This window comes from Podarcis raffonei, chromosome 15, assembly GCF_027172205.1.
Source record: "Podarcis raffonei isolate rPodRaf1 chromosome 15, rPodRaf1.pri, whole genome shotgun sequence".
Lineage (NCBI taxonomy): Eukaryota > Metazoa > Chordata > Lepidosauria > Squamata > Lacertidae > Podarcis > Podarcis raffonei.
The window spans coordinates 1,950,402-1,970,617 of NC_070616.1; the positions used below are offsets into that span (position 1 = coordinate 1,950,402).

Here is a 20,216-nt window from a genome sequence, read left to right on the forward strand (position 1 = left end):
ATAGTAGAATGTGTCCTTTTATTTAAAATGCATCTCTGGGCTATTTGTGGGGCATAGGAATTCGTTCATCCCCCCCAAAAAAATATAGTCCAGCCCCCCCCCCCAAGTTCTGAGGGACAGTGGACCGGCCCCCTGCTGAAACAGTTTGCTGACCCCTGGTCTAGAGCCACACGAAGGAAGCTATGTGCTGCTAAGGAAGCTGGCTACATCAGAGCAGGTCATTGGTCTACCTGGCTCAGTACTGTCTACACGGACAGGGTTTGGGGGACAGAACCTCGGATCAGGTCCGGTCTTCTGCCCGAGCCACGGCCCTCCCTTTACGAATAAACCAAGACCCCACTCAAGCTTCTGAACAAGGTTTGAAATGGCATCATTCAAAGCACAGGAGCCAACTTCTAGGGACCAAGGGGTCTTCACAGAGACCCCAATAAAATATTTGAGGGGCCACCCCCCAAAAGAAGTGGATGGCCATTGGCATTCAAATGGTGTGTGTGCACCAGATCTTGTGATTGATTATTCAGGGTGGGGCTTACCTGCGCTCCCCAGTATTTTATTCACGTTGGCACCCTTGGAGTGAAGCTGCCTTATATTGGGTCAGATCAATGGCCCACCTTCTTCAGTGCTGTCTACACTGACCGGCAGCAACGGCTCTCTAGGGTTGGGCTAGCAGCCTTTCCCCACCCGCGGATGGCACCGCGACCTTCTTCTGCGCGCAAAGCAGATGTTCCGCTACTCATGCGCCCCCCTCCATCGCTCACGCTGCCAGCCTCCTCGGAAGACTACAAGTCCCATGGTGCCCTGCTGCCGCGTCTGCCTCCCACCCCCCAACTGGGGCGAGGCAGGAGCTTCCCCTCTCCTTTGCAGCTGCGGGGGCAGCGGTGGTTTGCGGGGGGGGGGGTATCCCCATCCTCTCCATCCCGCCGCGCGCCACCCTCGCGCCTCCTCCTGCGTTTCCTCCTCCCTCCCCCTCGCCCTCCCCTCTGCTGCTGCTGCCGCGGCTCGGCCCGCAGCGTCGATTCCCCCGCCCTCGCCCGCTCGCTCCCTCCCTCCTTCCTGCCTGGCCCGGCGGCGCACATGCGGCTGCAGCCCCCCCGACGGCCTCGCCCCGGTGCCAAAAGGATGCTGGCCGCCTCCCCCGGTGCCAGGAAGGGCGCCGAGGCCGGGTACCCGCTCCACTCCCTGGTGTGGCACAACCAGCCCCGCGAGCTGGAGGCCGAGCTCAGCTCCGAGCAGGTGGGTGTCCCTGGGAGCTGGCGGGGCTGGGCTTGGTGGGGGGCGGACGGGCGAGGGGAGGGCAGGCTGCCTGGGCTCCCACCCTAACAATGGAGAGAGGGGCTGATGCAATAGGAGGCGCCCGGCGCGGCTCCGAGGAAGCGCGCTCGCCATCCTTCGCGGGAAAAGGGCTTCCCCCGGTTTCTGCAAGAGAGAGAGAGGGGGGGATGGATGAGGGGCAGGGAGGAGAAGGAGCCCTGATTTGGGGGGTGGGAGGGAGGAGAGGCTGCGGGGAGGATTGGGGAGCTGTGGTAGCCCCAGGGGGGAAATTCTGTTGGGCACAGAATGGGCAAAGTAGGTGGGGGAGTTTTAAGATCCCCAAAAGAAAAATAACAGTGTATTTTAATTGGGGGTGAGTTGGGGACAAGTTCATTGTCTTACAGGGGGGCTCCTTGCCCGCCCTCTGGTGCCACCCATGTTTGGGTGCTCTTGATGTAGCCCCCCCTCCTACAAACACACAAATATTGTGGTTCCTGCAGCACTGTTGGGATATTAGGGGTTTGGGCATCAAAAGGCAAGGAGATAGAGGGACTTGAGTGTTGTGGGGTTTCTACCGAATGGAGGGCCCTTCTCCCGCCGCCTTCTCCCCCAATCTTGGCATCAGGAGCTCTCTTTCCAGGGTTTGGCACTGGCGACTGTGGCTTGGCACAAGCAGATCCGTCCGCCACCCTGAAACCCTCTGGCAGCAAACAGCCTTCAGGATCCTCCCTAAGGTGAGGAAAGCCATGGGGCTGTCTTTGGCATGCCTAAAAAAGAGAGAGAGAGAGACGTGGGCATGGCGCACAGTAAAAGAGGGCACCTGAGCACGTGCAGAGAAGCCTTCCTTTTGATGCTGCAGAAGCATAATAGGACCCACCTCTTTGGAGGCTATGTGGCTTCAGGGTGGCCAAAGGCATGGAGAGACCTGACTTTCCTTCCTGCCCCCCCAAATGAGAAAGAACTTGAGATCTAGCACCATGCTGGGGCTTAGCTGAATCCCATGCCCATTTCCACCACACCTGCTACTCGCTCCTTCCTCTAGCACAGCAAAAGCTGGAGGGTGGAAGAAACAACATTCCCGCTTATGATCTTTATTCGATGTTGATGATAATTTTGCTATTTAAACCTCTCCCATTTAGCTGGGTTTCCCCAGCCACACTTGTTTGGGGTTCATATAGTTACTTTATGCGCTACTCAATTTATTCTTTTGCTCTACATTATTGGGGTCCCACTTCATAATTAATCATGTCCCAATGAGCTCCAATTCTGCTGGGGTTGCCTCTCATTTGCGGTCATGGAGGTCGTCACAAACTCCTCCATCCTCGGCTAACCTGTGGCCCTCCAGGTGTGTCTTGGACTACAGCTCCCATCATCCCTGACCGTTGGTTGTTCTGGATGGGGCTGATGGGAGCCAGAGTCTTAACAGGTTAGCCACTCCTTCTTTAGGACACTGTTCCCCAGCCTAGTGCCCTCCAAAAGCTGTACAGCAAATGCCTGGCATGCAGAAATGCCCTGGACAGCATCTCCAGGTGGGAGAGACCACTTAAAACCCTGGAGAGCTGCTGCCAGTCAGTGTAGGTGATACCGAACTAGATGGACTGTTGGTCTGAGTCACGACAAGGCAGCTTCTTGGACTGCCACTCTCACCAGCCCCAGCGAGTCTGGCCAGTGGTCCGGGATGATGTTGAAACTCACAAAATCTTTCCATTTTCTTACCGTTGTCCCTCACCTTTCTTGCAACACACCTGCCAGCCCAGGTACAGACCAGATCCACACCGGCTTTGCTTCCCCTGTACTCTGAAGATGAGCAGCTCTGCTGGGTTAGCCAAACAGGGATCCTAGTTTGCGATGGGTAAGGCTATCAGCACCTCTTGGCTCCAAACTGAACAGTTGTGTTTAAGGCTGTGTCCTCACAGTGCTGGAGAACAACAGCCTTCACCCAAGGCTTACAAGACTCTCTTGGCTTCCAAATGATGCTGAAAACAAGATGCTGAACAATATTTTATAAAATTTAGCCTGCTTCAAGCTTTTGGTAGAGAGGCAGGGTGATCGGTTTGGTGATCAGTAAGTATAGTCATAACTTGGATCCTGAACGCCTTGGGAGTCGAATGTTTTGGCTCCCAAATGCCCCAAACCCTCAAGTGAGTATTCTGGTTTGCGAACGTTGTTTGGAAGCCGAATGTCTTCTGCAGCTTCCAATTGCATGCAGGAACCTCCTGCAGCCAATTGGAAGCCACGCCTTGGTGGACGAACATTTTTGAAAGTTGAACGGACTTCCGGAACTATCCATTAGAGAGCAATCAAGTTCCAAGCAAAGGAAACTTTCCATCTGCTGGTACGTGTAATATCCAAAGGTGGAACCTCCACAATCAGAGGAAGTATACCTGTGAGAACCGGAGACAAGGCTTCCTGGAGGTCCAATGCTTTGCTAAGTGCAGGGTCAGACCCAGGGTGGAAGGATGGGTGGTCTCAGCTTCAAGGGGAAGGGGAGAGGCCTCTTCCTCCAGAGGTGTTCTGTTCCATCTTGTGTCTGACAGTCCTCCAGGCCTTTGAAGGCCCCTGTCGTGGTCCCCCTCCTCCCTCCTGCAAACATACTCTGCTGCAGAAAAGCTTGGAAGCAGTGAACTGGGGAAGAGCTCTGGGCTTCCGGAAGTCCACAACGAAGGACAGCAAAGGCATCTGCTTAGCTGGCAACAGAAAACAGCTCAGCTTTTCCCAGCCTGGTGCTCTCAAGGTGTTTCGTACTACAACTGCCATCAGCCCCAGCCAGCACAGCCGAGAGACGCTAAGGCAGATGGGAGTTGTAGTCTGAAAGATCTGGAGGGCACCAGGCAGGGGGAAGTTGCAACAACTGGCTGCTGGACCCTTAGTGTCAAAGAAACCTCACCTTTGCCATCCTTGTATTAAGGGATATGTGTGCTGTGTTCATTTCCAGTTAACCAGATAATATCAACGATACATCTAAGTGCTGAGGGAGAAAATTACCCCCCCCGTTAACATATAGGCTTGCAGTCTTATGGAACATTGTAGGATGGGGTCCAGGAAATTAGATGGTCAGCTGTCAGGGATTCTTCAGCATTGCAGGGGCTGGACTAGATGACTCTGGGGGTCCCCTCCAACTATAATTCTGGAAGTTTCACATTCTTGCTCCTGGATCCAGCAACTCTGGCCAAGTGGGAAAGCATGGAAGAAGAGGAATGGAATTGAAAGGGGCATTTGACTCTGCTTCCAGGGGTGTTGCTTGCTCCTTAAAGGAACAGGCCCCACCCAGAAGTGGCTGGCACCCATTGGGACTGGTAGGGCAGAAGACAGGGGATCTGAACAGTAGGCGGAGGCGGAGCTAACGATAGGTGGTGGCAACACATTCTAGTTTTGACCCCATCGTCTTCATCCCTGCTAAGTTTTACAAGGGACAACACTGAGATTGAGGAGGAAGCTGGCAGCTCCAGAGACTGGCAGGCAGCAAGAATGCAGTTAGGTGTGGGGCTGGCTGAGGGAGGAGTGAGATTGGGAGGGCTGTGCCCTTTTTGCCTTAGACAACCAGCCTCCACTGGACACACCACCTGGAAGGAAGCTTTCCGTACAAGCCCTACCTTCCTCCTTGCTGAGTTCTACAAGGCACAACACTGAAATTGAGGAAGAAGCTGACTGCCCTATTGACTGACTGGCAGGCAGCAAAAAGGCTGTTAGGTGTGGGGCTGGCTGAGGACAGACTGAGATTGGTAGGGCAGTGCCCCATTCTCCCTAGGCCACTAGCCTCCACTGGACACACTACCTGGCAGGAAGCTGTCCATACAGGCCCTATCCTCCTCCTTGCTGACTTCTACAAGGTGTGATACTGAAATTGAGGAAACTGACAGCTCTGGCAACTGGTAGGCAGCAAAAAGGCTGTTAGGTGGAGGCTGACTGGCAGCGGACTGAGGTCGGTGGGTAGTGTTGGCAGACCTTCAGGTCTGACCTAAAGTTTCCAGGTTTGCTTGACCCCCTCTCCTGGTGGTGGTGGGCTTGAATCTCCATGTGGTCAAGCGTTTATATGATAACAACAACAACTTATTAAGAAGACTGTGCATGCATCTTGCCAGCTTCAGTGCGGCAGCCTGCAAATTCTAGAATAGACATTTTGTGAGGTCTGCCCAACCCCTGTCCCACTTAATCTCCGTTTCCAGGGCCGCCTTCTTTGGCAATCACTCGTAGCCGAGTAAGATTGTCTTCCATAAACACGGTTTTAACAAGGAATCCATAAGTGACTGTGGAGGCCAATTCTGGATCCACACATCCTTCCACAGTGGGGACATGGGTTTCCGGGCGGGAGTTGATCACGGTGAGGGTTTGCCAAGCGTGCCTTCCTCTTAGCTTGTTTCTTCCTTGCGCCCTGAGTTCGAGTGTCTTCAAAGCCCATGACACCTTTGGCAAAGGCTGTTCTCCAACTGGAGTGCTCGTAGGCCAGTGTTTCCCAATTGTCGGTGTTTATACTACTTTTTTTTTAGATTTGCCTTGAGACAGTCTTTGAAACTCTTTTGTTGACCGCCAGCATTACACATTCCGTTTTCAAGTTTGGAATAGAGTAGTTGCTTTGGAAGTCGATAATCGGGCATCCACACAACATGACCAGTCCAATGAAGCTGATGTTGAAGAATCATTGCTTTAACACTGGTAATCTTTGCTTCTTCCAGTACACTGACATTTGTTCTCCTGTCTTCCCAAGTGATGTGTAAAAATTTTCAGAGACACTGTTGATGGAATCTTTTGAGGAGTTGAAGATGGCGTTTATAAGTGGTCCATGTTTCACAAGAATACAGTAAGGCTGATAGTAAAATAGCTTTGTAAAAAAGCATTTTGGTTTCCCTGCGAATGTCCCAGTGTGTTTCAATTGGGAGAAAGCTGCATTTGCAGAGCTCAGGCGATGCTGGATTTCGGCATCAATGTCGGCCCTTGTGGAAAGATAACTGCCCAGGTAGGAGAAGTGATCAGCACTTTCCAAGGTTACGCTATTGAGTTGGATTTGTGGCACTGCAGAGGGGTTATTTTGTACTTGTTGGTGCAGCACTTTGGTTTTTTGGCTGTTGAGCAATAGGCCAAGCATTCTGTAAGCTGTGAAGATATTTAGGGTGGTTTGGAGGTCCTCCTCTGAGTGTGCACACACTACGTTGTCATCAGCATACTCTGTGACAGAAGTTACAGCAACCTGGGGCAGTCCCTAAGTCTCAGGTGAGAGCCCCAAAATCTCAGAGTCCGGGATACTCCTGACTTGATCACCCTGCTAAGGTATGGTGGGGCACTGCCCCATTTGTGACAGATGGATGAGCCATCACTGCTGAAATCTAGGGCCTGGTGCATGAATCTCAGACCCCTAAGGGCACAGCTCAGGAGTTGTTTGCCAGACCGCCTCAATTCCGGGTGAGATGTGTTTGCCACACCCGGATTTCCCCCTTTTCCTTAACAATGAACAGCGGTGAGGCGTGGCTGGGGATCTGCCGGCAAACAAACAAGATCACGCTCTGAGCTTTGGGGTTTATGATATTGACTCTCAGGGATAGATCTAGGGCAGGAGAGGATGGGTGAGGCCACGCAGGGGCATTTGGGTTCCTGTTTGGCTTCCGAGAGGCGTCAGGTGTCTTGTCTGTGCTGGCGGGGGGGGGGGCACTCAATGGTCTTAATTTGGCTTCTCCCCCCCACAACCTTCATCCCATTGTGCGTTATCCTCCAAATTTCAAAGTAACACAGGGCACACTGAGGCTGGTGGGAGTTGTAGTTTGGGTTGGCGCAAGTTGCTAAGAAAGCCGTCCCTTTGGTGGCCAGGATGGGGTTCTGAATATTCAGTGCTGGCCAGTAAGAATCTGAAATGCACCTTGAGGCTGCTATTAACAATGGTTGTGTTTTCCCCTTTCTATAAGGGTGGTTCATTCATCCAGTCTCCTTCCATCAGAGACCAGCTGGGGACCTTCTGGAAAACTCACTAGTGTGCCCAGGAGAAACAGAAGCATTCCCCTGTTGTTTGTTCTTCTGTGTCTGGTACTCAGGTAGACTTGCTCTGGGTATGGGGGCTCTACTTAGCCGTTGTAGCCAAGGATAGAGAGCTGTTCCTCCATAAATTTATGTCACCCTCCCCCCCATTTAATCTAGCAGTTGACACGTCTTGTGAAGTCTTTTTAAGCGTGCTTTCCTGAATAAATTACCCCCCCCCAAAAAATTCTGCTATTAACTAACTGCCAATTTTACTGGGTCCCCCCCAATGTTATTGTATGTGAGATACATGGAAGTGGACTGACATTAATTAACGCCTTGGGTGAGGAATGCACTCTGCACAGACTCAGAGACTTAGTGGAAACTATGCTCTGTTTGCTGAACATCCTCTTCCTCCTCTTCCTCTTTTTCCTAATTACTTTTCACACCAGAATTATTTCTGATTTGCCTGGCAAATGGTTCCTAAGCCCCAGGTTCACTTTCCTGGTTTATAAAAGCAGAACTTCTCAGAACACTTATTGATTCATCCTGCCTCCTCCCTCCCCTTTTTGCTGTTCGTTATTTTAAGGCCACTGTCTGTTACCTGTAGCGGATGATTCCAAATTTGCATAAATGCAAATAGAGCTGAGATCAGGTTGATTAATTTCCTTATCTTAGAAATGGATTCACCGAAGAGGTGCCTGGGGGAACCAGAATTGTGTTATGCCAAACAAACTGACCCCACCCTATGATGTCCCCCATTAAAGTTAGCCATCTAAGATCCCACATATCTTAGCGTGGGAGGGGAAAAGTCTTTTCCAGATCAAAGGGGCTAGTAACTTGGGAGGAATATTTGGGAGTTCTGGTTTGACTTGCTCCTAAGACTTGAGACAAAGTGATGTTCAGGGTCTAGGAAGGAGGGCTCTTCCCATTGGTGGGACCCAACGCTGGACTCTGGGAAGCAGCCCTGCCAGAAGGCGAAAGCTTCTGAGCATGTACAGAGTGCCCACCCCTCGCCACACTCTTTCCGCGAGGACAAATCAATCAAGGCGCACCATTTCGTTTTGTCTAAGGAGCGAGGAGAGTTAATTGAAACTCGAGAGGGAGATTCTCTCTCTCTTAGTGCCACGCTCTTTTAATTACTTTAATGAAAAAGGTTTGTAATTAAAGGGAAACAACAGATCTTCCAGCAGTGGCTGGTGGGAGTGGAAGATGGCACGAGGGATTATTTCAGCTTCTGGGGCAGAGAGGAGGGAAGAGGTGTGTTGCAGGTGAGGCAAAGGAAGGCAAGGACTTGTGAAGTCACAGCCTGGGGAGTGGGTGTGGGAGTCAGGGCTGAGCTCTGCTTTCGAGCCAGGAAAGACACCCCCCCCCGCTGTATCGGGCTATTGTGTACAAGTAGGGCTGCCATACGTCCAGATGTTCCTGGACATATTTGGAATACTACAGTCTGCAGCAGTGTCTGGGCAAAAATCGGGAAAACGTCCAGGAAAATCTGGACGTATGGAAGCCCTTGTCAGCGTTGCCTTTTTTTGGCCGTTTCCCCCTTAAAAAATATCTCCAAAACAGGTTGTTTTTGTTTTTTCGTTTTTGCAAAATAAATAAATAGCTCAACAACTTTTCTGTCCCAATTTTCACTGTTTGAAATATGGCAACCCTAGTGTACATATTCTGATCGCCTCGCCTCCCAAAGGATACTGTACAGGTAAAGGTAAAGGGACCCCTGACCATTAGGTCCAGTCGTGGCCGACTCTGGGGTTGCAGCACTCATCTCGCTTTATTGGCCGAGGGAGTCGGCGTACAGCTTCCGGGTCATGTGGCCAGCAGGACTAAGCCGCTTCTGGCGAAACTAGAGCAGCGCACGGAAACGCCGTTTACCTTCCCGCCGGAGCGGTACCTATTTATTTACTTGCACTTTGACGTGCTTTTGAACTGCTAGGTTGGCAGGAGCAGGGACCGGGCAACGGGAGCTCACCCTGTTGCGGGGATTCAAACCGCCGACCTTCTGACCGGCAAGCCCTAGGCTCTGTGGTTTAGACCACAGCACCACCCGTGTCCTATATACAGTGGTACTTTGAGTTAAGAACTTAATTCTTTCCGGAGGACACGACTAAACGACTAAACAACAACAACAACAATAATAATATTGTTGGGGAGTCAGCCCCTTTGAGCAGAGTGAGGCTGACTTCTGAGTAAACAGGCACACGGTGGCCGAGTGACTCAGCTGATGCAAACATCACACAATCCTCAGTCCTCGGATTTGTATGGTTGCCTCCTGGTCCTGGAAAAATGCAAATAAAGCACAGCTCTTCCGGCCCCCCTCTGTGGCACAGCAGGGGGTGGGGAGGTGGAGAAAAGAATCATTTGTTTTCTGCAAAATTTATCCTCTGCCTTCCATCACCCAGCATCCTTCCCGGGGGCAGCTCTCAAAAGAGCGCAGATCCGATGCAGGCAAGAAGGCAGCCGTCAAAACTGTGTCACGACACAGAACAAACGGGCTGGGATGGATGGCAGGGGTCTGGCCCTTGGCAACTGTCTCTTGGAAAGCCCGCCCCCGAAACTTGGCAAACTGTTTTCCTTTATGCTGCAGCCTGGAATGCTAGCAAGCTTCCATTATTTGCAATTAACACACACAAGTCCCGGAGGAGAGATTGTCGCCGCCTCTTTGCAGATCTCCCCTCGAGGGAACCGTATCCGACACCTGCCCTGGCAGGATTTGAACCCTGAGAGAGGCAGCTTGGCTCTCAGGAGCCTCACACCATTGGCTGTTGTCCGTCTACTACCAAGCCAGGCTCAAGTTCTTTGTATTAATTTACAAATCCCTGAGCAACTTAGGTTCAAGGTACCTTGTGAACCTCAGTGATATCACTGAGATCACGCGCAGGAACATTGTAAGTCATTCCGCAAGTTGGCAAGTTCTTTTGACAGCATCAAGAAACCGAGCCTTTAGTGTCTTTGGCCTAGTCCTGTGGAACCCTCAGCCACTAGAGATTCTGAAAGCTTGTATTTCGCTAGGCTTATGCAGGCATTTAAGAAGACATATTTCCGTTATCTCAGGTGTCTCAGACGTAAGTTCTGCTGGTCCAAACAAGCTTGTTAGTAAATGTACATAAGCTGTTGGATGATTTATCTCTTAAGACAGTGTATGTTAAAATTTCATCATCTATCAGTTGATCCAAAGTCAATATGCCCACTTCCATCCAATGTTTCCATATCACCATCTTTCCCCCAGTTTTTAAAGTTTAATTTTAAAGTTGGGTTTCCCCACAAAGTCAATTTTAGCATGGGAAAAGGTGTCCAATCTATTTTTACTAGACATTGCATTCTACAACTTTCTAACTGGCATAATTGTTTCCAGAGATTCATGAGTTCTAACGAATTTTGATCCTAATACTGTCCATCAAAGGTGTTATTATATATGTGCATTCCAAAGTTGCCCAGATCAGAAAATTAACACCAGTTGTTGGTTTCCAGTATTTAATACTTGGCAATAAGTAAGCATGATGATATAGCTCTATATTGGAATACCAAGCCCTCCTTAATTAAGTTGTAATTGCATTTTCTGTAAATATATTATCTGAGTTTAGGAACCCCATAGAAATTTTCTATACAAATAAAATTGCCAAAGGGTATGGTTTAATGACTCTCATCTATCAATATCTGAAGAAACCTCACTATATATTTTATTTATATTGCATTTTACTAACAGAGTTATATCTTTTGGTATTGTTGTTTAGTCGTTTAGTCGTGTCTGACTCTTTGTGACCCCCTGGACCAGAGCATGCCAGGCACTTCTGTCTTCCACTGCCTCCCGCAGTTTGGTCAAACTCATGCTGGTCGCTTCGAGAACACTGTCCCACCATCTCGTCCTCTGTCGTCCCCTTCTCCTTGTGCCCTCCATCTTTCCCAACATCAGGGTCTTTTCCAGGGAGTCTTCTCTTCTCATGAGGTGGCCAAAGTCTTGGAGCCTCAGCTTCAGGATCTGTCCTTCCAGTGAGCACTTAGGGCTGATTTTCTTAAGAATGGAGAGGTTTGATCTTCTTGCAGTCCATGGGACTCTCAAGAGTCTCCTCCAGCACCAGAATTCAAAAGCATCAATTCTTTGGCGATCAGCCTTCTTTATGGTCCAGCTCTCACTTCCATACATCACTGCTGGGGAAACCAGAGCTTGAATTATACGGACCTTTGTCAGCAAGGTGATGACCTTTTGGTATAGACATAACTAAATGGATTCTGAACAAATGCAGAACTGATACTCTTTAAATGGATGGGTGAACAAATTTTCACCAGATTGGCATCAATTAGCTATCCTTCCACCCTGGACCAGTTACATAATAGAATATCCTGATATTTTAGTAAAGGCACCTGTCATTTGCATCAACGTGGGAATAGTAATATGAGGAATAAACAGAAGAATATCATCTGTAAAAAAAAGCAGTTTCTATCCAACTGAATTATGTAGATCTCCCTCTGTTTTCTCATAGCACAAACCAAGGTTTCCATGCAGATATTGAAAAGCAAGCGTGGAAGTGGACATTCTTGCCTAGTTCCTCTAAATTGTGCGGGAGTAGCCGACAACATGCTTGTGTAATATTCAGTGCGTCTGTCTAGAAAGGTGTTAATTTTTGCAAGCTGTTGATTCCATGGGGCACTGAGGCAGAGATGAACCGAGAAAAAGCGAAGGGTCCTCTCTGCCCCAAGGATGCTGGCCTCATCCTTCCTTTCTCCCAGCAGGTGGATATCGAACAGCTGGACCCCCGAGGGCGTACCCCCTTGCACCTAGCCACCACCCTGGGGCACCTAGAGTGCGCCCGAGTCCTCCTGCGCCATGGGGCGGACGTGGGCAAGGAGAACCGCAGCGGCTGGACAGGTGAGTCTCACCTCTTCCGCCTGGGAGTTGAAATCAGTGTTGTGGGAGCAGGGGCAGGCTGCCAGTTTGTTTGGGACAGCCTGATTTGCACTGGCTGGCAGCAGCAGGCCAGGGAAGGGGCCAGGAATGGGGTGGGCCCGATCCGGCCAAAAGGAAGTACCACCCTCTAGATTGAAATGTTCGTGCTTCAGTCTTTCCCATTGATATAGTGCTCCAGTTTGGCTGGATCACGGCACAAACCACAGTTCTGCATATGCTTACTCAGAAGTACGCCCCACAGTGTCCAAAAGAGCCTCCTCAATATCTTGCTATTTATCTATTTATTGCATCATCATCCTTATTATCATTTCAATATATCACCCTTTATCCGATTATCCCAAGGCGATGTACAATGTTAAGAACATAATTTACGCAGCACAATAATAAAAACATAACACAGAGCATAATAATAAAATAATCATCCTAGCAGTCCCTCCTACAGGCCATAAGATTATTTAATGGCCATAGGCCTGGGACAAGAGATATGTAATGATGGCGCCAGGCGAGCCTCTCTGGGGAGAGCATCCCACAATTGGGGAGCCACCACAGAAAAGGCCAGGTCTCATGTTCCCACCCTTTGAGCCTCTCCGGGATGGGGGACATAGAGAAGGGCCTCAGATGCCAAGCGCCCAGTCTGTTTGTAAGGGGAGAGGTGGTCCTGGACGTGTTGAGGTCCTGAGCCATGTAAGGCTTTATAGGTCAGCACCAGCACTTTGAACTGGGCCTGGAAACTAATCGGCAGCCTGTGCAGTCAGTCCAGGATTGGCGTTATGTGCTCAAACCATCTTGTTTTCGTGAGCAATCTGGCCTTTGAATTTTGTACCGGCTGAAGAAACTCTTAAGAAACTCAAGGTGGTTTACGTGGTTCTTCCCCCACAATATCCCTGTGAAGTAGGTTAGAGGCTGAGAGGCAGTGAGCTTCGTGGCTGAGTGCGGGATTTGAACTCTGGTCTCTCCCAGGTCCTAGTCCGACATTCTAACCACTAGGCCACGCTGGCTCCATGGTAAGTGTGCTTTGGACTAGAGACTTAGACTGAAATCCCACGCACCAGAGGGCTTGGTGTGTGTGTGTGTGTGTGTGTGTGTGTGTGTGTGTGTGTAAACGTGGCCCTCACAGACTCTCTGTCTGGCCCTTGGGACTCTCCCCAGACCACGCCTCTCACTGGCTCTACTTTACACCTTCCGTGAGTGCTTTTGCCCACCTGAAAATGGCTCCCTGAACTCTGTCCATGCCTCTTGCCTCGCCTGGATAGAGGACAGAGAGGAGTGTGCAGGTGTAGAAGCCAGGCTCCTATATAAAGGTAAAATTTGCATGTGTTGCCCCGCCCACTCTTGGATCCTCTGGCCCCGCCCACTGTGGTCATGTGGCCCCCAAAAAGCTGTCCAGAAGCGAATGTGGCCCTTGAGCAGAAAATAGTTCCCCACCCCTCGACGTACACAGTTAGCTGGGAGTAAGACCCATAGAACGCAGCAGGGCTTACTTCCGAGTAAATTTGCCTGGGACGGTGCCACTGCCTTCCTCTACCAGCGCTCATTTACTGCCCTAATTAAAATGCCTTTGCCTTTTAGACGGGTGAAAGCTTTGATCTCTTTACCGCCCTACGGCAATAAATATTTGATTTGTCGCTTTTACAAATTTATTACGTGGCTTTGTTTTCTTTCAACCTCTCGCGATTCTGTGGTTTTCTTGATGTGGGAGGGAGTGTTCCTTAACTGCTTTGAAAAATTATTTAGAGAATTTGCCATATGAAACATCGAAACCGCCGAGGTGTCCTTGGCGTAAATGGGGCATGTCCTTCCAGAGATTTTTCCTCCTATAATCACTTCCAGCTCGGCTTCCAGGATGCTGAGCCAATTATGAAATTAACGCACTTGGATGGAGTTGCGCTACTCTGTGAAACGACAAGCCTTGAAACAAGCAGGCAGAGCCAGATTTCTTCAAACCAGCTTTTGCTCTTGTTGGACGGCCCAGTTCCATCACAGCTGATGTGCAACCTGTTTTTAATTCTCATTTTCTCTGTTTTAAATAACGGGTTTGTTGGTTTCATTTCTGACCAGTTTCACTTTTCAATTTTTTGCTTTGTGGTCTACTTTATTTATTTACTGTTTCCTTCAAGGAATTTTTTTGTGTTGTTGTTTAGCCATTTAGTCATGTCCGCCTCTTTGTGACCTCCTGGACCAGAGCACGCCGGGCACTCCTGTCTTCCACTGCCTCCCGCAGTTTGGTCAAACTCATGCTGGTAGCTTCGAGAACACTGTCCCACCATCTCGTCCTCTGCCGTCCCCTTCTCCTTGTGCCCTCCATCTTTCCCAACATCAGGGTCTTTTCCAGGGAGTCTTCTCTTCTCATGAGGTGGCCAAAGTCTTGGAGCCTCAGCTTCAGGATCTGTCCTTCCAGGGAGCACTCAGGGCTGATTTCCTTCAGAATGGAGAGGTTTGCTCTTCTTGCAGTCCATGGGACTCTCCAGAGTCTCCTCCAGCACCATAACTCAAAAGCATCCATTCTTTGGCGATCAGCCTTCTTTATGGTCCAGCTCTCACTTCCATACATCACTACTGGGAAAACCATAGCTTTAACTATACGGACCTTTGTTGGCAAGGTGATGTCTCTGCTTTTTAAGATGCTGTCTAGGTTTGGCATTGAAGGAATTCTTTTAAAAAATAGTAATATTTTTATTAAATTTCCAAAAAAGACACATAAAATTGCAATGCATTTTAAAAAGATATTTCTTGTCTATTTTTTGATTTCCCAGCCCATTTTCCTTGGTGTTTTACTCTTCTCTCCGTTGCTGCACCTTATCTTAACTCTTTTTAATATCATAATCATCACAATAGCCTCCATGGAGTTCAAGGTGACGCGCAACAGTCTCTCCCTCCTCATTTGATCCTCACAACAACCTTGTGAGGTAGGCCAGGCTGAGGGGCAATGAAGAGCCCCCAAGGTCACAGGCAGTGAGTTTCATGGCTGAGTGGGGGGATTTGAACCCGGGTCTGAGTCTGACACTCTGATTCCAGGGTGGCTCTTTTCCTTTTTTTTTTTTATAAGATATTTATTAAAGTTTTCAATATTAATACAATAAGGGAAAAAAATCAAAAAAAGAAAAAATAACAAAAATACAAAAAATAAGAATAATTAAAAACACACAAAATTTCCATTACTTATTTTCCATTAACTTGTTTCCCAGACCTCCTCGTACCTCCCTTTTTTGCATTCCAATTCAAATTGTTAATTCAGCAAATCCTTACCGATAAATTTTAACCTGCTTCTAAACCTTTTTTTCCATATTCTCTTAAAACATTACAGCCAGAAACCACTTAATTTCTATCCGACATCATTCTAACATTCATTAATTTTACAGTGTTTCTGTAGATAGTCCTTAAATTTCTTCCAATCTTCTTCCGCTGACTCTTCTCCCTGGTCTCGGATTCTGCCGGTCATTTCTGCCAGTCCCATATAGTCTATCATCTTCATCTGCCATTCTTCCAGAGTGGGTAGATCCTGTGTCTTCCAGTACTTTGCGATGAGTATTCTTGCTGCTGTTGTAGCATACATAAAGAAAGTTCTATCCTTCTTTGACACCAATTGGCCGACCATGCCCAGGAGAAAGGCCTCTGGTTTCTTCAGGAAGGTATATTTAAATACCTTTTTCATTTCATGATATATCATTTCCCAGAAAGCCTTAATCCTTGGGCACGTCCACCAAAGGTGAAAGAATGTACCTTCATTTTCTTTGCATTTCCAACATTTATTATCGGGCAAATGATAAATTTTTGCAAGCTTGACTGGGGTCATGTACCACCTGTAAATCATTTTCATAATATTCTCTCTTAAGGCATTACGTGCCGTAAACTTCATACCTGTGGTCCATAACTGTTCCCAGTCAGCAAACATAATGTTATGTCCAACATCTTGTGCCCATTTAATCATAGCAGATTTCACCGTTTCATCCTGAGTGTTCCATTTCAACAGCAAGTTATACATCTTTGACAAAATATTAGTTTTAGGTTCTAACAGCTCTGTTTCTAATTTTGATTTTTCCACCTGGAAGCCAATTTTCTTGTCCAAATTATATGCCTCCATTATCTGGTAATAATGAAGCCAATCTCGCACTTTGTTTTTTAATTTCTCAAAACTCTGCAGTTTCAGTCTATCTCCCTCTTGTTCCAAAATTTCCCAATACTTCGGCCACTTGGCCTCCATATTGAGCTTTTTCTGAGCTTTTGCTTCCATTGGTGACAACCACCTTGGGGTTTTATTTTCCAGTAAATCCTTATATCTTATCCAAACATTAAACAATGCTTTCCTGACAATATGGTTTTTAAATGCTTTATGTGCTTTAACCTTGTCGTACCACAAATATGCATGCCACCCAAAAACATTGTTAAAACCTTCTAAGTCCAAAATGTCTGTGTTCTCGAGAAGTAGCCAGTCTTTCAACCAGCAGAATGCTGGACCTGAGCCGCCCCCCCCCCCCAGCAAAGGCGAACGGATTTATTAGCTGTCAGGCGCCTTGTCAGATGTGTTATCTTCAGCTTGCAGGGATCAATTCTTTATATATATTGGTCAGACCCCATCTGTGTCTAGTTCTGGGCACCTCGGTTTAAGAAGGATATCGACAAGGTGGGCAAAGGAGGGCAAACCAGATGATCAAGGGTCTGGAAAGTAAGCCTTATGAAGAACGGTTGAAGGAGCTGGGAAAAGAAGCAACTGAAAGGAGATAGAGTGGCCATCTTCAAATAGAAGAGGGGGAAAGCTTGTTTTCTGGAGGAAAGGACCCAAACCCATGGTTTCAAGTTGCAAGAAATGAGATTCCAACTAAACCACGGGAATAACTTTATGCCAGATGCTCCCAGTGTAGGAGTGCAAATATCCAGAGTGTGGAGTCAGGTGGGATTACTATGAGGAATTATAAAATATGCATCAAGCCATTGTATCCATGATGAATGCATTGTGTTGACTGGGTTTAATTCATTGACAATAATTTCTGACCAAATCCCACAATCCTACATCTCTGGCCATTTCCTCTACTGCCCATTTCTCTTGCTTGACAAGTCATGTACACAGCCCAGTTGCTTTGCCAGGCATGCATCCTGGGCCATAAAGATACAGTAGTGGGCAAGTTTCTTTGATGTAGCTTTTCTGATATGTTAATCTTAGGATGTTAATCTTATGGCCAGGAAACAGATCTCACCTGAAGGTGATAATGATCGCTGTCTTCCTGGCCATCCTTCTTATCATGTATATTGCTTGTTTATGACCTCAGGGGTTGCCAAATGCACTCCTTTGTAGTTCTGTTTTGTTTACCATATGTGTGCTTAATTAGTTTGGTAGTTTAACTTTGTCCCCACGTGGGGTTTGTTGAAATGCTCAGAAGAAATCTGATTGGTTCTGTAATGGGATGGTGAGCTGCTTGTGCGTAAAGTCCTAGTCCCTCAGAGTTTGGCTAAGTCCACAAACCTCTGTCTGTGACGGAGCTCCTTAAGCATGGCTCCATCAGTCGCTCGTTGAATCGGACAGTGGGCGTTTACGGAACTTCTTCCAGCATAAAAGCTCCTTAACGGAAACGCGTCTTCTGGACTCTCGGCGTGACAGTTTCCGGCGAGGAGTGGGTGTCCCTATAGGATGTCCTGAAACCTCCCCACTGTTCTCGCTTGAAGTGTCTCTGAGCCCTCCCTCCGACTCACTTTCCCTTGGAACTCCACTTCTCCCCCTGCTGGTCCCCTCCTCAGCTGAATGGTCTCTCTCACCCTCCGTGAGCCCCTTCACCTCCTGCGTCTCAGATGGCAGTTCCCTGACATCCACCTCCCCTCCAGGGCCCCCTTCACCCCCTTCCCTCCCCTCCTCTGCGGGAGGCGAGGGAGCAAAACCCCTGAAGGAACCTCCCTCATCTTCCGAAGTTTCGAACACTTCCCTCCACCTGTTGCTGTTTCCGGTTTCCAAGTACTCCTCCTCATCGGAGTCTGTTCCTTCTTCCAACTCCGATTCCCTGAATCCTTCCAGTTCCTCCTCATCGTCGGTGGTGCCAAAGTACTCCCTCCGGAACCTCGCTACTGGCTGAGGTTTCCTGGGGAACCTTTGGTGGAACGTTTCGATCAAGATCTCGTCACGGACCTCCTCTGCCGTCACCCAGGAGTTTTCCGACTCCGGCTCCCCTTCCCACGCGACCAAATACTCCACCTGATTACCCTTCCACCTGGAGTCGATGATTTCCGCCACATGGTTGCTGCTTTCCCTTTCTTCTATGGCTGGCCCCCGTGTGGATACCCCTTCACCTTCCCCCCTATATGGTGACAGTAATGACCTGTGGAATACTGGGTGCAGTTTCATGTGGTTCGGTAACCGGAGTCTGAAAGCCACTGGGTTGACCTGTTGGATGACCTCAAATGGTCCCAATCTTTTGGGTCTCAATTTCTTGCAACCCCCCTTGAACGGCAACCCTTGGGTTGATAGCCAGACCTGACTCCCCACCCTAATGGTTTCACCTTCCCTTCTGCTCTTGTCTGCCTGCCTCTTATATTTTTCTTTGGCCCTTTCTAAGTTGAGTTGGAGTTGACGATGGATCGCTTCCATCTCTTCTACAAAATGTTCAGCGGCCGGGACACTCCATCTCTCCCCTCCTCCCCCTGGAAACGCCCTGGGGTGGCACCCATAATTAGCCAAAAAGGGGCTCATCCCGGTGGACACATTCTCTGCATTATTGTAAGCAAATTCCGCTAGCGCCAACTTTTCGACCCAATCGTTCTCTCTGTCATTGACATAACACCTCAGGTATTGTTGGAGGATACCGTTTGCCCTCTCCGCCTGCCCATTGGTCTCAGGGTGCCTGGCAGTCGAAAAGTTGACCTCTACGTGCAACAAGCTCATAAGTTTCCTCCAGAATCTGGACGTGAACTGTTTCCCTCTGTCGGAGACCACCCTCAAGGGGGCGCCATGCAGCCTAAAAATATGTTCTACAAACAATTTCGCTGTCTCTTCCGCCGTGACTGCATGTGAGCAAGCTACAAAGTGACCCATCTTAGTTAACAGGTCTACTACGACTAGTATGGCGGTTTTCCCCTGGGATTTGGGCAGATCAGTCATAAAATCTATCGATACCGCCTCCCACGGTCGTTCTGGTGTGGGTAACGGTTCTAATAACCCCGCTGGCGCCCGCCTTTCTCCTTTGGCTCTCTGGCATTGGTCACACCTTCTCACATACTCCCGTACATCCTCCCTCACCTTGGGCCACCAAAACTCCCTGGTCACCAACCACATGGTCTTGTGTTGCCCAAAATGCCCCGCTGTGGGATTTGCGTGAGAGATCGTCCGCTCTAATGTTTTCTGGACCTGGCACATAGCAGATTTCAAAATGGAATTTGGAGAACTCCTGGGCCCACCTCACTTGTCGTTGGTTGAGCACTCGTGCCGTTCTCCAATACTCCAAATTCTTGTGGTCCGTACACACTTGCACCTTATGCTGTGCGCCAATTAGTAAATGTCTCCATCTCCGGAACGCTTCGTGAATGGCGAGTAGTTCTCGGTCATATACGGTGTAGTTCCTCTCGGATTTGTTCAGCTTACGCGAAAAGAAGGCACACGGTCTCCATTCCGACTTATTGCTCCCTGGCTGAAGCAGCACCGCCCCCACCGCCCGGTCTGAGGCATCAGTTTCCACTCTCATGGGTTTTTGTAAATCCACATGCAGGAGCTGTTCTTCCGAAGCGAATGCCCTTTTCAATTCCTCAAATGCTTGCTCCGCCTCCGCCGTCCAAACGAATTTCTTCTTGCTGCTTAGACAGTCCGTGATGGGAGCCGTTAAGTGGGCAAAGTTCTTGATGAATTTACGGTAAAAGTTCCCAAACCCTAAGAACCTTTGCACATCCTTTTTCGTTTTCGGTGTCTTCCATTCCAGCACCGCCTGGACCTTGCCTGGATCCATGGCTAATCCCTTGTCTGATAAGCGGTACCCCAGGAATTCCACCTCCTTGGTGTGAAACTGACACTTCTCCAATTTCACCCACAGCTGGTTTGCTTGCAGCTGGCTCAGCACTTCCCTGACATCCTTTACATGCTGCTCCTCATTCTCTGAATATATCAGCACGTCATCGAGGAAGGCCACGCAATTCTTGTAGA

At 48.8% G+C, this 20,216-nt stretch overlaps 1 protein-coding gene across 2 annotated transcripts in view; it reads left to right on the plus strand.

Moving 5' to 3' along the window:
* Nucleotides 1–831: 831 nt before the first annotated feature.
* ANKRD13B (ankyrin repeat domain 13B) overlaps nucleotides 832–20,216 on the plus strand; it is a 38,281-nt gene continuing 18,896 nt past the window's right edge. The window contains exons 1-2 of one of the 2 annotated variants that reach the window (XM_053366901.1): nucleotides 832–1,233; nucleotides 11,929–12,064. In XM_053366901.1, coding sequence (XP_053222876.1) covers nucleotides 1,075–1,233; nucleotides 11,929–12,064 — 295 coding nt within the window. In that variant the 5' untranslated portion in view covers nucleotides 832–1,074. Of the gene's footprint in view, nucleotides 1,234–11,925; nucleotides 12,065–20,216 lie in introns of both variants that reach the window. The other variant, XM_053366900.1, reaches the window with a different exon arrangement.